This window comes from Protopterus annectens, chromosome 7.part1, assembly GCF_019279795.1.
Source record: "Protopterus annectens isolate FY-2018-M chromosome 7.part1, PAN1.0, whole genome shotgun sequence".
NCBI lineage: Eukaryota > Metazoa > Chordata > Ceratodontiformes > Protopteridae > Protopterus > Protopterus annectens.
This window is the reverse complement of record NC_056740.1, coordinates 184,664,567-184,682,119: the sequence shown is the minus strand read 5'-3', so window position 1 is coordinate 184,682,119 and position 17,553 is coordinate 184,664,567. Positions and strand designations below refer to the sequence as shown.

General features: G+C 38.3%; 1 protein-coding gene across 1 annotated transcript in view; it reads left to right on the top strand.

Annotated features, from left to right (window-relative positions):
- IFT122 (intraflagellar transport 122) overlaps positions 1-17,553 on the top strand; it is a 2,412,356-nt gene that overhangs the window by 1,244,041 nt on the left and 1,150,762 nt on the right. The window contains exon 17 of the mRNA XM_044078630.1: positions 14,779-14,940. Coding sequence (XP_043934565.1) covers positions 14,779-14,940 — 162 coding nt within the window. The remainder of the gene's footprint in view (positions 1-14,778; positions 14,941-17,553) is intronic.

The window sequence follows — 17,553 nt, the reverse complement described above, 5'->3', positions numbered from 1 at the left end:
CGCCTCCATGGGATCTGAATTTGATTTTATCTTCCCTGATACTGCGCCCCTTTGAACTGGCAGCTTCTTGTTCCTTGAAGTTTCTTTCTTGGAAAACCCTTCTTTTGGTTGCAGTTACGTCGGCCAGAAGAGTTTCTGAACTTCATGCTCTTTGTGTTCGTCCTCCTTACCTAGTTTTTCACAATGATAAGAGTTTCTCTTTGGACTAATCCTTCCTTTCTCCCAAAGGTTACTTCTGATTGTAATTTGAATCAGTCCATTGAACTGCCCGTGTTCTTTCCGAATTATTCTAACAAGGCAGAATACAAATTACATCAGTTGGACGTCCATAGACAATTACGCTTTTACTTGCATAGAACCAAGCAATTCAGAAAATCAGACCAGTTGTTCCTGTCTTACGCCAAGGAAAACAAGGCATACCAGTGTCAAAAGTTACCTTATCTAGGTGGTTGTTTTCTACTATTACCTTTATATGTCAGTTGAGAAATAAAGACCTTCCTGCTAAACCCAAAGGTCACTCCACCAGAGCTTTAGCTACTTCTGTGGCTTTTCAGGCTAGATTGCCAATGGAAACTATTTGTGCAGCAGCTACCTGGGCTAATCCACATACCTTCATTTCACATTATAAGCTGGATGTGGCTTCCAGAAGCAGAGCTGATTTTGGTTCCACTGTTTTGAAGAGTCTATTCCGATGAGCCACCCAGGATTGAGGTGCTTGGGACGCAGTCCCAACCAGCAAGAATGAAGGCGAGATAGACAACTTAACATTAAGAAGTTATGTACCTACCATAATGTTCCATGTTAGTTGTCTTCTTCTTCACCTTCTTTCTTGCGTCCCACCCTCCATCCCCCTATCCTGGTAGACCGAGAAGAGTTCCTTAGGCTTCTTTATCACTGGCTGAGTCTTCTCTGGCTGTTACTTCTGACTGTCAGTCTCTCCAGTAGTTTCCTGTATCCTGCTACAGTTACTGTATTATCATGATTATTATTATTATGTCTGTAGTTAGGTTACCAAATGAGATCTGGGTATCTAGCGCCAGGCATCATGGGATATAGGGGGGGGCCTCGAGCCAGTAAGCAACTCTCGAGCTTTTGAAGATGGCCGAGTCGGAGCCGAGGATCGTCTCCGAACCCATCCAGCAAGAAAGAAGGCGAGAAGAAGACAACTAACATGGAACTTTATGGTAGGTACATAACTTCTTATTATATTCTACTGTAGTCATATCTCAGCGCATTAATAACAATCAAACAACACTAAGAAATGTCACTTAACAGTTACACTTTAAGGCATAAGTCACACTTAGATAATGTAATTAAGCAGATCAAGTAGTTCATATATTATACTGATTATTATGTTATTCAATCTGTCATTAATCCCAAGAGAATATTATATTTAACTTTTTTAAAAATGTTTCTTAAAATGTTAGTCCTAGCGATGATTTTGAGTGTTAGTCATCCTTCATAATGTTGCATCTCATCTAATTCTTTTTGACAGAATATGACTTCCTTCACTTACTAATCACTCACTGATATTGCTAAAGTAACAGTTTTAATTTTAAAGATTCCTCAAATGAAACTTTAATAGTAGTAGAATAACATTATGTTGGTTTTCCACTTCAGAGTACAACAAATAAATTCCTTATTTGTATTTGTTAAACTATTAAGTTATATAAATTATCATTTTCTGTTAAGATGTTATCATCTATACAGTCTTTACGTTATCCATCTCTAATGTAGCTCAGTTAAACAGATGTTTATTCATTTGTACAGAATTTTCATGAATTTAGAGTTACTCTTATTGTTTTACATATATTTATTTTTTATAAATCAATTCAAACATCAACTTACTGCATTACTGCTTTGTTAGTTCTAGTAGTATGAATCCCCAATGACTGCAAATGTCACTCTATATATTGTTTATATATTAATAGTAAATTCTAATTATGTTGCATTTAAGAACAACAAAGAAAGCACTGATAGTAACCCTTGCAACCACCATATAAATAAGATCAGTGATAAAAACTTTTCCATTATAAAATCATTAGAAATATATTATACACTGCTATGAACATATTTAGAAGGTTAAACTTGTCTAATAATGAAAAGTAATAAGTATATTTGTTTTTTTCCATAAATGAGGTTTCAACATGTTATTATAAAGTTCTGTCCTTTATTATAAGTATCCCCACATTGCTTCCACAAATAATATCAATAATGTAGATCATAACATATGTGTACTTCGTATTTGAAGTAGACATGTAATGATATTCACAACATCTTTGCAGTGCTCAACAATCATGTAATTTCCTTTCTTCTTGTCCCCCCCCCCTTCCTTTATCTTACTGTTGTCTCCTTTTGGTAATGGTGGATATCAGTTTTTACACATTGTGATGTAACTTTCAGTGTGGTATTGAGCAGTTATGACTCAGTCCCCCATCCAAACAAAAACAATGAGAATATGCCAGAGGTATGTAGATCTGTCATTGATGCTTTTTAGTGACAAACAGGGCACATTATTACAAAACATGCTAGCTCTCTGTTCAGGAAAACTACAAACAGTTCATTTCTTCATCTTGTCAAGGTAGAAACTTAGTACTTACAGTGCCTTCTAAATTCATGTTTTCAATGGTTAAATATTCAAAGAGAACTAAATTTGTAGTTTCACTCACCATCACACAGACACATGTGTGTATGTGCACATGCCCTTCTCTATTTATCAGTAAAACTCAATTGCTTTCAAAAAGCCATTCTTAAAAAAATAGTATTAGAACAGCTCCCTAAATGTTGAGCTATGTAGAAATAAATATGATCTGAATAAATAATAATTGAAACTGACATGTCATAATATGTAAAGGATGCTTGATTGACAGTCATGCAGATTTTCAGTGTGGTATTATACATATACTGACCACCAGTTCCCACAAAAGCAATCACATATCCTCTATAATTTAAAAACGTCAGTGACATATAACATGAATTCCTTGGATCTACAGTCCAACATGTCTCGCTTCACAAGCAAACCATATCCGGAGTATTGTCAGGATGAACTTCCTGACATGACCACAGTGAATGTATCAAAGTTAAATTTAGTTCCACTGAGGTAGCAGTGATGCAGTCCCTACCCTCCAGCACACAATCCAGTCTCTTCCTTCCTTATTTTCCCCCTTCTTTCTTCTCTCGGCACCCATATCAAAGAACTGGAGCTCCAAAATCCTGACTAAGACACCATAAGTAGCCCAGTAGAGCAAGGAGCAAACAACAAGTCCAAATACCCAACAAAATAAAAAATAAGTCAAATAATTGTCCAAAGAAAATGTAACAGACCAATTAAACTAGGTAAAATAACATCAAAACCATCATCCCTTTTAATATAAATATCAAAAGTAATTTTTATGCAATTAAATGTGACATTTGTCACTCAAGGTATGATCACGAATAAACAATGAATATTCTTGCTACCGTCGGCAGTTTCACCAATTATTGAACGGTGGGCAGAACGCAAATAAGACTTACTAGTGCAAATAACTACTCATTCTTCGAGGTACGTTCCCAACATGAGACTGCAATTAATTATCATATTAGCTTATTTACCAATCACTTATTTAACATCAAATGCAGCAGTCCAATCCAATCCACAGTCTGAAGATCTCAACTACACCAGGAAGTGCTCCAACAGTCCAGAGGTCACAATCTATCTATACATCTAAACTATCGCTCAATCGTCAAAAAAAAAAAAGAAAGATGCAGCCAAGAAGAAAGATAATGCAGATGTTGCAGTATGCGCGAGGAGAACATCACGAGCATAGTAATTTATGTTTATGACAAGTAACTGAAAGTGTTTTAATGGAAAAAACCAATGAAGTAAAGATTCAAGTATTTAGGTTCATAGGTTAGTACTAGGCTAACTACCCTTGTGTGCTATTTTAAGCCTAGCCAATTACCCCCTGTGAGAATCAAACCCTGCACCTTGTGTTTGTAAGGTAAACACCTTAACCATTATGCTAACCTACATTTCATGTAGCATGCATCACATGCAGACAGAAAAGATACCACATCCAAATCTTAAGTCAATAAAATATCTGTATCAAGTTAGAAAAACCAAAGAGTATTTAAACTATTTAATAAAATGTAATTATAAATGTAATTATACATGGAGTGCATACATCACCATCTCGTGGAATTCAGTGTGGGAGTCTCCTGAACACCAAAAGACAAGCAACATTGTAGATTAAAAACTATATACTGTGTTTAAATTAAATGATTAATAATTAATAATTAAATCAGTTTCTTCAAGTAGGGACTTTTTGATGTTTTACTTGAAGATGAAGAAGTGGGGTCTATCTTCTGTTTCTTTTTCTTCATGTCAATTCATACATTTTTCCCTGATGTTCTTTTTAGGGTAAACGGCGAGTAGTGCATGTTTTCAATTGAAGAAAGCTGATTATTGCTCTTGTCAAATGTAGATGTTTCTTCAAGATTATCAAAAATTATTATTTCATTGGAAAGATGTATTTTAATCTTCGCTGGGAATAGTACTTGTGATTTTAGTCCATTTTGCCTTAAAGCTTTCACCAAAGGCCAACATTTTTCCTTAGCTCTATTGTTTTCAAGGAGTAATCATTATCAAATCTGATAAGATTTTGTTTGTGTTTTAAAGGGGCTTTTTCCATGCAATTTTAAGAATCAATTCTTTATCTAAATAAGATAGAAATGTTATAGTAAAGGACCTTAGTGGAAATGTTAAGGAAGAAGAGATGAGTTTACCAATGGCCCTATAAGCTCTTTCAGTTGTATATGATCAACCTTCCTGGAGATTTACAATTTCAGGTAGCCAAGAATTTAGAAGAGAAATAAAGTCCTTACCTTCTGCTTTTTTTAGGTAATCTGAAAATTCTCATACTACACCTCCGCTCTGTATTTTCCAAACCATCAATCTTGTTTAACAGTCAAGTTTTTTTTAATAAGAAGCCTGATTGAACGTCTTCATGTTTTTATCTGCCACCAATATTAGTTAAGGCATTTTCCATGTGAGGTATTTTTGTTTGTTGTTGCTGCAGTATTTCCTTTAAAATCTGTTTGTTTAAAACATCTCTCTTCCTGGTTTTCCAAGTTGTTTTGAAACCCATCCATTTTTAAAGACATTACTTGTATCGATGAAGTTTTTTGCTGTAGATCTTTTCGTAGAGAAGTTTCAACCTGGGAATGTTTAGTACTACTCATTTTCACAGTGTATTTAGTCTTTTCATAATTTTGACAGGATAATTTTATGAAACGTCTTTGTACTTGGAAAACAAAAAATCTAGATAAATAAATGTAATACTTTATTTTATTTTTTATTTTATTTTACATTTATTTACCAGGCTGGTCCAGCTGGATATATGTCCATTTTCAGCAGAGGCCCTGGGAGAAAAGCTGCAAATACAGACATTAATATCAGAATTTACAAATTTAGTTCATTGAAGAAGAAAAAAATATATAATGGTATTAGCATTAGCATGTTCTTACAGAAGCAACAATTAGAAATTAATTACAGACTAAGGGTGTACAAATTACGCATGACAGTAGAAAAGATTTAGTGTAAGATTTGTATGAAAGAATTGAAAGTACTAGTAGCACATTGAAAGCTAGTCAGGGTTAGTGTAGGGGCAGAGCCAGTGAGTTTTGAGGTGAGTTCTGAGTTGGGATTTGAAACAGGGGAGAGAATAGATAGCAGTGAGATTGTCAGGAAGAGAGTTCCAGGCTTTACCTATTGTGTTTGAGAACAAGAATTTACCTGCCAAGTTATTGGATTTGCAAGTTGATATAAGAAGTTTGTTAGAAGAACATAGGCTTTTGAGGTTGCAGTAAGAAGTGATAAGGGAGGTGAGTATAGGGGTGTTATTAGATTTGTAGAGGATTTTATGGGCTGAGGAGAGCTGGTGATATAAGATAAAATTTTGCAGCTCAAGCCATCCTAATTCCTTTAAGTTTATGCAGTGGTGGGTTCTAAAAGTAGAGCCAGAGGCAAATCTGGCAATACTGTTATAGGCAACAGCCAGTTTGCAGAGGTTAGATTTGGACAAGTATGTGTAAATAGGGGAGGTATAAAGGAGGGAAGAAATCAGATGAGAATGGGCAATGGAAGTTCTGGTGAGTGGAGTTAAGGAATGGTTTAATTCTATACAGGGAGCCTAGTTTTCTGTTAACTAGTTTTATAGTGTTGTTAATGTGATAGTCAAAGCATAGGTTATTGTCTATCTCTACTCCGAGGAGCCTGGTAGTGGGGTCAGGTGATATGTTAATGCCATTGCTAGACAAGACAGAGAAGTTGAGAGGAGAGGATTTTCGGGTGGGAGAGAACAGTAACAGTTTGGTTTTCTTGGGGTTTAGGATTAAGCATCATTTTAGGAACCATGTTTCAACAGTTTGAAAAGTCTGTTGGGTGATAGAGTGCAGGTCGGAGGGGGATGAAGCAGAACAAATCAAAGTAGCATCATCAGCATATTGTATACAGGTTGCAGAGGGAATACTCATATGAATATCATTAATAAAAATAGAAGGGGGCCAAGTATTAAACCTTGTTGGGACACCGTGGGTAATGGGCAGGTAGTTGGATAAGTTATTGTGCCAGAGCACAGCCTGTTGTCTGTTATGAAGATAGGAGTGGAACCACATTATAGCTCTTGAGTCTAGTTTGAACGTTTTAAGTAAATTTAACAGTATCTGGTGATTGACCATATCAAAGGCTTTGGATAGGTCAATAAAGAGAGCAGAGGTAAGGATATTATTATTTCGATTTTTGTTGATAGAATCAGTAAAGGAAAGGAGGGCTGAAGTGGTGCTGTGGAAAGGTCTGAAGCCATGTTGACAGTCAGCAAGTAGGTTGTTATTCAATAGGTGATTAAGAAGTTGTTTTTGGGTGCATTTTACATGCTTTTAGCCAGGGGGGAGAGTAGGGCTATGGGTCAGTAATTTGAGAGTTCTGTTGAATTTCCACCTTTATGCAGGGGAATGATAATGTGATTATAATTTTTTTCAATAAATTATTTTTTTCTGTGTTTAATTGTAATATTACAGAGCTCTAAAAAGATGCTGCTTTCAGTTGGAAATCTAGGCTCCGTCCCTCCCATCTTACTTTCTGCTACTGTGAGTATGCATTTATCAGTCACCCTCTCCAGAACATGCATTGTGACAGGAATTTGATTCCTCTGTACTGTCCACAGTTGTGTATGTCCCCTTTGTTCTTCTACTCTGGCATAAGTATACGTATTCTCCAGTCATCTGTGATACACTTTTCTCTCCACACTGCTGTGAATACCCTCAAAAGCCATTTCTCCCTTATCTCACCCAGCATCTTTATCATTTCTGCTGTGACCTCATTTGAGCCTGCTGCTTTCTGATTTCATTTTCCTTAGTGCTGTTCTTCTTCTATGTTGGGCTCCTCTTCTTCTCTTACTGTAGGCTGTGTCTGAGTCAGTACAGCTTCTGTGGGGTTTTCTTCTTTCAAAAGCTGCTGGAAGAACTCCTTTCATCTGTGCGCTGTTGAGCAGGTTGTTGCTTGCATCCCTTATGAAGGGTGTCTGACTGTCATCTTTATATTTCTATCTTTGCCTTGCAAACTGATGTAGTTTCTTTGTGCCACCTACTGAGTCACATTCCAGAAGCTGGTAGAGTACCTCTGAGGCCCTGTTATCTGCTATTGCAACTCCTTTCTTAGCTTCTTTGTTAGCCAATCCATATTGCTTTCAAGCCTGGTCTGTCTTTTCTTTCTCCCACTTTTTTTGCACTCTTTTTTTTTTTTTTTTGATGACTTCCTGGACTTCTGCATTCCATCACCAGCTTTCGTTATGTACCGTATTTCCATACCTGGCTGGGCTACATATCTGTTCTGTAGTCCTCACACATACTGTTTTGAGGGGTTGTCATTCTTCTTCAGTTTCACCTGTTTCCTCCTCTTCTTGGAGTGCTAGAGGCCTGAGTAATTTTTTTAACTGTTGTGCTTTCTTTCCAGTCAACTTCCAAGTCTTCAGTCTGGTCTCTGTTGACATTAGAGGCTTCTCTGATTGCTGCAGTTGATTGTGGCACTAAGTGGTTTATGGTGTGGACTGACTTTGTTAACCTATAGTTTCAGACAAATGGGTTTTAAAGATTATTCATTAGGGTTACAGATAGCAGCAGGAGGCAAGTCCTCCTTTCCAGGAGATCATTCCTCATCTTCCAGATCAGACTGTATTGTTTTCTCCAGTTCTTCATCAACTGGTGACCAAAGGAGTGATGCAACCAGTTCCTCTTTCCCAGATGGAGAAGAGTTTTTATTCAAGGATGTTCTTAGTGCTAAAGAAAGAAGATGATTGGAGACCATTTTTGGATCTTTCTTTCCTAAACTTTTTTTATGTTAGTGCCCAAATTCAGAATGATGTCACTTCACAACATATTACTTCCCCTTTCAAGTTTCCTGGTAATACTAGACTTAAACAATGCTTGTCAGTACATCCCTTTTCATCCAGACTTCAGACGTTTCTTAAGGTTTTATGTGTCTGAATCACATTATCATTTCTCTGTCTTACTCTTTAGACTATCCACTGCACAAAGAATGATCAGAAAAATGTCTAGCTCTAGTTGTAGCTCATTGCGTGCTACAGCTCATCCACTTTTCCCATATTTTGACGACTTGCTTATTTTTGCAGTGTCTTTTTCAAAGTGTCAGAAATTTCTTTCAGGTTAGTGATCTCTTAAACAAGCTGGGATTCCAGAGAACATTCAAAGGTTTTTCTTGACTCCTTCACAGAGAACCACCTTCCTGGGATGTCCGTTAGACCCCTCAGTTCAAAGAGCTTTTCTTCCACAGGAAAAAAAATAGATCTATATCTAGATCCATTTCTTAGATTTTCCATTCATATTTTGGTCACTGCGAGGGAATACTTAAGGATTTTGGGTCTCATGGCTATTATGATTCTCATGATACCCCTGTGAAGACTCCATGTGAGATAGATTCAGTGTTATCATAAGTCTGCTTGGTGTCGGCACCAACACCATTTGTGTTTTCAAATCCCAAAGTGCTGTGGTTTGTCAGAAGAGAAATCGTTCTGTGGAGTTAACAGACATCCTTAAATCCATGTCTCCCCTTTCTTCACTGTGTTCCAAAACAGTCAGTCACCACAAGCTTCTCAGACTTTGCCTTGTGGAGCAGTTTCAGGAAGGATAAAAGTGCAGGGTGTGTGAGATCCAAAGGACATATGCAAACACATAAATCTCAGAGATACTTGCTCTTATCAAAGCATTAAATTCTGACTCTTCTTTGGTCCACAGGACCTCTTCAGGTTGTTATAGACAATACCACATTGATGTGGTACATCAACAAATGGGGGGGGGGCAGGTTGTACCCCTTTGCAAACTAGCCATGTTAGCTTGGGATATTGCTTCACAGCACAGTCTTGCTTTACAGGCATCCTACATTCCATCAGAGCAAAACTGTGTGGTGAAAGCTGAGCAGGACTAGAGCAGACCCTCACGAATTGAAACTAGACCGGGGGGGGGGGGTCTTCCAAGATTTGATCCATCTTTGGAGAGATACTCAAGTTAGACCTCTTTTCTTCCTCTATGAACAATCAAGTGGCAATATGGTGTTCCAGGACTCCATGCAAGAAGACTTGGAAGACATTTGCCTTTTCTTTTTCTTGGATAGGAATGGTCCTTTATGCATTTTACCATTTCCACTAATATCCAGGGTAGTTCTGAAGTTTAATAAGGAATCCCCAAGGATCACTGTGGTGACTCTGTCCTGGCCCAGGTAACTGTGGTTCTCCTTTCTTTTGGAAATGGCCAGGAATAATTAACTCGAGCTTCCACACAGACTGGATCTACTCACACAAGAATGGGGGGGGGGGTTGATGCACCTTAATAGCAATTAATTACACTTGACTGGATGATAAGGTTTTAATTCCTTTTAGGCACCTGTTTACTGAGGACATGCAGTAGGTACTAATGGAGGCTAGAAAGTCTGCAAGTATAAAATCATATATTAGCAAATGGAAAATGTTTTCTGGTTGGTGCCAACAACATAACTGGCACCCATTCAGGGCTAGTTGTTTTGAGGTTTTACAATATTTGTGTGAGTTACTACTGTGTGGCCTTTCTTGTTTATCAGTCAAATTTAATTTATTGGCCATTTCAGCATGTCTGCCCATGGATCCTCCTCTTTTAGTATAGTCTTATGTCAAAATGTTTTTTTCAAAAGGGTTTTGTACAACTAGTCTCCAAATAAAGAGATGACCCCCTCTTTGGGATCTTAAATTTGTGTTAGAAAAGGTAAGACTTGCTTCATTTGAACCAGCTAATCTGGTTGACTTGGGGTTCTTAAAATGGAATTCAGTTTTACTGATTGCTCTAACCTCTGCAAGAAGAATATCTGAGTTGCAAGCTCTTTTGGTGAGTCAACCCTATCTCATTTTCTATGGGTACAGGGTTTCTGTGAGAACTAATGCTTATTTTATGACTAAAATGGTATCCGAGTTTAATTTGTCAAACTGTCCAGCTCCCCCTTTTCTTTTCTGAATCAAAAAATGAGGGAGAAAGGATACTCCATATCTTGAATGTCCTCAAACAACTCTGGTACTATCTTGACAGAACTAAATCTTTTGGATTTTCTGATCAGTTGTTCATTTTTTTGTGAAGGTAAGAAAAAGGGCAACCTGTGTCAAAACAGACTATTTCCAAATGGTTGTCTAAGGGTATTACCTTTTGTTATAGTCACCGTAACAAAACATTTCCAAACAGGGTCAATGTCCACTCTACCAGGGCCTTAGCTTCATCTTTGGCTTTTTGGAAATTGTTGGATTCTAGAAGTATTCTAGAAGCTGCTACTTGGTCCTCAGTACATGCTTTTATAAAGCACTATAAGCTTGATTCCTTCTGTAGGTCAAAGTTAGGCTTTGCTGGGACCATTGTCTAGAACCTCTAGGACTATTCTCCTTCCACCTCCCAAACATAGTAAGCTAGGGTAATCTACCCATACAGCTAAAGCTACTGCAGTAGTGATCAGTATGATGAACAGAGTACAGTTCTGTAAGTAAATGTGCCACAACCATAGATGTTCAAATGATCACTACTGCAGTAGCCACTACCTCCCTCCATCCCCCGTTGTTTTGGGGTGCATTTTTGATGCCAAGATATAGAAATTTATTTTTTGTTGTCTCTAGCATTGTTTTTTCTGGGCTCAGACTCCCAAACTGGTCTTTTTATCAGCTCATATTGAACTGCCTGACAGTTTGAGCATGTGGAAGAAGCCCAGAAGCTTTGGAAAGTGGCTGGCTTTTATATTCTTGGACAGTACAGTATATAACCCATATGGCTGAGGTGATCATTCAAAGATCTACTGTTATGGCGAGTTTACTTACACAACTATATTTTCCTCTCCTACCATTCTCATTTTTAGCCTACAGAGATGCACTCATTCTAAGTTCTCATGACTCAGTACATTTTAAGCCTTGCATCTGTTCTGTGATCTAGAAGACGTTACCAAAAGAAAAAAAAAACAATTCATTTTAATGACAGTAATTCCCAGATGGAGAGAAAAATCATGAATACTGTGCTTCTTCCTATGGATGATATTTTACCTTTCCATAATTGCATTTTTCTTTCTGATCAGTATTGTCACAACATTGATACTGCAGCTAAAACTTGAAAATTCTTAGTCTGCATGCTTGGATGATTTACTCCCGAATAATAACAACTCTTCATTTTTTCTTCTGTTGATTTAGATCTTAAAAGAGCCAAAAGGCACTCAACTGAAAGTGTGAAGTGATGAAAGTAGAAGTTTTCATTCTTCACAGTTAAAATATCTTTAGATTTAAGACCTAAAACCTGACCTAGCTAGTCTTCAGCAGACACCAGGCTAGTACAAAGTTCCAGAAGATTGGACATCTGCAATCATGAAGGTCATGGAGAGAATCTTGAGGGGGAAGTGTGGTAGTATTTCTAGAGATCAGTCTGTAGGATGGCAACCCATGTGTTCATGGCCACTGGAACTGTTTTCAAGCCTGATCCAGTTTTAAGACTGGGTTATGGGTGAACTTGACAAGAAAGCTCTAATAGACATAGTCAACTTGGACTTAGTTTCACACAGATAGCTGATAAGAAATGTGGAGGGATAGGTGAAGGACCAGGAATGAGGAACTGGATAACTGTGTGGTTGATTGATGTGGCATAGAGCTGTGGCGAGAGAAACAATATCAGAATTAAGAAACATCAGCGGATTACCACTGCAGTCTGGTTGGATAGTTTTCTTCAATGCATTTTTCTCAGCGACACCTGAGGGAGTAGAGAACAAGATTATTCTTTTCCAGATGACACAAAGATACATGCAACAGTGGAGGTTTTGGGAAGAAACATATGGAATGATATGGAAAGGCTGAACAAATGGGCAGAGCAGTGACATTTGAGGTTCAATCCAAATAAATTCAAAGTATTGCATTTAGGCCATGGCAACCCTGGTGTGAAGTATCAGTTGGAAGAACAGAAAAATTATTTGGGTGATGTTTATTGCATCTGGATTGGAGCACAGGAAGGACAATGAGGGAGTTGTAATATCAGCAAACAACGTGCTAGGCTGAGTCATCAGTGGGAAAGATCCTGGCAGTGAAGAGGTAATGCTTTCAACAAGGCCTTCTTTAGCTTACAGCTGGGATACTTGCATTTATGTCTGGAGGCCATAGAAGGAAAATGGCATCAGGCTGCTGAAATAAATCCAGGGAAAATCTACCAGAAAGATCCATAAGATGGATGTTAAGAAATATAACTAGAGGCTAGAGGAGTTAGAGCTCTTAGTGCAGGGTAGACAGCTGGGGAGTATGGTATTAGTGTATAAAGTCATGTCAGGGAACTATAAAGGGGTTATTCTGAACATGAAGGACAGCGGGCAGAGGACGAGTATGAGGGGCACATGCATCAGAGATTAAGGACTACTGTTCTCTTGGTCTCTGAAAGTACTTTTTTGCACACATGGTTGGTTGAGGACCAATGGAATTTGCTACTAGAATAGGTGCTGGAAAAGGAATCCTCATAGACATTCAAGATTCTATAGGAGAAGGGGAAAAGGTAAGGGAGAAGTTGGAAGCACTAGCATATACAGTCTCATGTAAGTAATAGAGGTTGAGAACCCATTATCTCGGTGGAAAATTATTGCTTATGCCTGTACTGTCATGTACTTGTTACTTGCATTTTAAATGCATGCGCAGGGTACATCCCAGTCTTCCAGTTTTTGAAGCTACTAATAATAGTTAACTTTATTATTCTGTAATTAAGATGGTCAAATGATGAAAAAATAAGAGCTTGACCCACTGTCTGTTTTCATTTGGATCTAGTAATCAGAAATGATGCATCTTGTTGGATTTGTATCTCATTAAAAACAGCTGTACAAACACATATCTGGTTAACATTTCTGTTAACTTAAATCAGAATTCCCTTCTCCAGGATATGAGGTCTGAGCATTGCCATAGATTATGCACATTTTGAGATACTGCAAGTGATGCATTTAATTTAGATTTTGTTGAAACCTTAATACATTAGAGATTAGTTTGTTGCAAGTGTTTTGCTTTTTGTAGTCAGGCCATGGGATGTGGAGAAAACTGAAAGGATGAATTTCCTGTTTTATACAAATTTTCTTCTTTAAGTTTGTTCAAATTCAAGGATAGTGTGTATCCAGATCACTAAGTCATGAAGGACCAGCCTCCATGGAAAAAATATTTTTTAGTACTTCATCTTGTTTTATACGGCAGTTTGTTGATGGGATAATTTTGTTCACTTTCGATATTAAATGTAGGCTTATTTTTATTTAAGCTAAAATAGAAGTAATATTTAGGTTCATAGGTTCATACTAGGCTATCTGCCCAAGGGCATTTATAAGCCTAGCCCATAGTTATTTGGCTTTCGCCACCCCTTTAGTTTGAATAAAACTATGCCTATTATTTTGCTGTGCCTCTGTCAAGCAGTGACACTGAAGTAATCCCTGGGGTATATCTGCGATCTCCCATCCATTGGTCAAGATTCCTCTTGAACAAGGCCAGCGAGGTGCTCTGCCTCACATGTACCGGGATTTTGTTCCACAGCATAGGGAGTCTCTGGGTGATGAATCTGTCCCTCCAGCACGTTCTATTAATAACCGTGTCAAGGTTTAAGTCTCCCGCCCTTGTGGTTCTGAGGGATCTAGATTTTTTGAGGTGAAGCATATTCATCAAATCTGGGTTTGACATGGCCTTATATGTCAGGCACAGGTCACCTCTGAGCAAGCGGTATGAGACTGAATAGAGCTGGAGTTCTTTCAGTCGGGCAGCATAAGACATATTTTTGAGACCCTTTATACTTTTGGTTCATAGGTTCATAGGTTCATACTAGGCTATCTGCCCAAGGGCATTTATAAGCCTAGCCCATAGTTATTTGGCTTTCGCCACCCCTTTCGTTTGAATAAAACTATGCCTATTATTTTGCTGTGCCTCTGTCAAGCATTGTTAATGCCATGAAGTGCTGCCTCACAAAATTTTAAAACCTCCTAACCTTATGTTTAAGTTTTTTTTTCCAAAAAATCTATGTATTTTGATTAATATATATTGCTAATAATCTAAACATATTATAAGGAAAGCAGTATCATTGAGATTATAGACTTTATGAATAAAATTGTTTTCCGTTATCTCTGTAGAATTTAATGGTAATTTACTTGCAGCATGGTATTTGTTATGCTGAGGAGTATGCCTCATTTATGCCATCCTATTAGTTCCATTTTAATCTTATTTGTTTTCCTTCTAGGAAAGGAAGAAGCGTGGTGAAACAAACAATGACCTGTTCCTAGCAGATGTATATGCTAACCAGGGGAAATTCCATGAGGCTGCTAAGCTGTACAGAAAGACCAACAATGAGAACAGGGCTCTGAATATGTACACTGACCTGCGCATGTTTGAGCATGCAAAGGTGACAAATATTTTTCTGCTTAAATATATGTCTGATACATTCTACTTCTATGTATATATACCACAGCAACAGTGATAGTATGACATACTTGAGCAGTTTTTTTTTTTTACAGTAGCAGCAGTTCAGAAGGATGCAAGTAAACACTACATATAAGGAAAAAGTGGTTGAATGCGTCTGTCTTTTCTTTCTTTCTACACATATATCTATACACACTGCACACACACACACACACACACACACACACACACACACACACACACACACACACACACACACACACACATAAAATCAGTATTAAGTAGATCGGTTTTACTCTACTTTTTTTACAGTAGCTGAGGTACACTCTCCAACTATAATACCTAAAAATGAGACAGTGCAAATTATTGCTGGTCACATGCAGTTTGTTTTGTCTTAAATCTCAAATTTTGTTGTTTTGCTCAGTTTTTCCATGTTTCCTCTTGTGAATAGCTGTGAACTTTTCACTACCTTCAATCATTTTCTTTCCCATGCTGACCTCTGCCTTTTTCCCCATCCTTAGCACACTTTTTATGTCCTCTTTTTGGATTTACTGCCTGTTGTCCTGTTATTGCAGTGAGTGTTGATTTGTCTGTCAATGAGCTGCACATTTCCCCATTCTGTCAGTTGTTTACTCCTCCATTACATGTACTGTTTTCTAATATATTGCATATTTTTAAGCTAATTTTTGGTATTCCATCTCAGTGGACCACTAACATGCTGTTTGTGAGTATTTACAGAAAACTGATTACCTGCAAGTTTAAAATTCTTTTTTTCCCTGTAGATTATATTGCATTTGCTGTTTCACAGAGTATGAGGAAAACGTTCTTCATTTAAAACAGATAATCATATACTGTGGGCACTGCATAGTGTGTCTGTCTTCAATCCTCCTTTTACTTTGCATTTTTTTCTGATGGCCTCATGCTTGAGGTGCTTGAACCATAATTTGGTACATGTAGAAGGAGAGAGTGCCTTACCAATACTCATGAAATCTGTTCTATCATTCCAACAGTTTAGGTCTCTTAGGTTCATAGGTAGGTACTAGGCTATCATCCCAAGGGCCTAAGTAAACCTAGCCAACAAGGTTCCCTGGCTTACGCCACCCAAGAAAGTTAATTTCCTTTGCCCCTGTCAAGCAGAGCCACAGAAGTGATCCCCAGGGTGTATTTCCTATTTCCCATCCACTCATCAAGATTTTTCTTGAAGAGTGCTAATGAGGAACTTTGCTTGACATAGATGGGTAGCTTATTCTAGAGTATAGGAAGTCTCTGGGATAGGAATCTATCCCTCCAGCATGTCCTGTTTATTGTGGTGACAAGGTTTAGATCCCTAGAGCATGTAGCTCGGAGGGATTGGGATTTCTTTAGGTGTAGCATATCCAACAGCTCTGGGTTTAACATAGCTTTATATGTAAGACAGAGATCTCCTCTGAGTAGGCGATACAGAGTAAAGCTGGAGTTTTTTGAGTTGGTCAGTGTAGAGCATCTGTTTGAGGCCAGTAATCCTCTTTGTGAGGTATTTCTGTGGCCTTTCCAGCTGCTGCAGATGTGTTGTGAGGTACATTCCAAAAGGGGCCTTGTACTCTATAATGGGTCTAATGAGTACAGAGTAGAGGGGAACAATGACCTCATTTTTCCTGGATGAGAACCATTTTGTGATGAGGTGTGCCACATAGAAGGATTTTCTGACTACTGTGGAGATGTGATTATCAAAGGAGAAACTACTGTCCACCTGGGTCCCAAGGTCTCTTATCATACATTCGATGTTAAGTAGACTGCCGTTTATGTGGTAGTTCATGGGTACAGAGTTTTTACCAAAGGGGATGACAGTGCACTTTTTGGCATTGAGCTTGAGGCCATGCCTCTGACACCAGGCATCTGTCTCAGTGAGGCCCTTCTGTAGGATATCCACATCATTTGGAGACTCGACTGTGGCTCCTAGTTTGCAGTCATCTGCAAACTTCGTTAGCCAGAGGCCTTCTGTGTTGGCCTGTACTTCAGAGAAGTAGATACCAAACAGGAGAGGTCCCAGGACTGAACCCTGTGGTACTCCACTTGTCACTGGTTTGAAGTCAGATTTGTCTGCAACTTTTACAGTGTGGGTTCTGTCAGTGAGCCAGTTGGCAACCCATATTTTGATGTAGGGATTTATGCCTAGTTTAGTGAGTTTAGCTATAATTCCAGAATAGGGGATGGTGTTGAAAGCCTTGGCGAGGTCAGGATAGGCTGTGTGAACCACCTTACCCTGGTCTACGGCTTTGGTGACTGCCTCAAAGAAGTTGATCAGTTTCAGAAGGCATGATCTGCCTTTCACAAACCCGAACTGGGTGGGGTCCAGAGTTTGGAGGTTACCAATATCTTTGTTTATGAGTTCCATGATGATAAGTTCCATGGCCTTGCAGACCAGGCTCGTCAGGCTACTAGGGCGATAGTTCCCAGGATCAGTGGTGGCTCCCTCTTTGTGCAGTGGGATAACTGTTGCTGTGTGCCTCTCAGTGGGCACAAAGCCTGACATGAGACTATGATTGAACATGGTGCTTAGGTGGAGAGCCAGTTTGTTCGGAAGTTCATGTAAAACACAGCCTGGGATGTTGTCCGG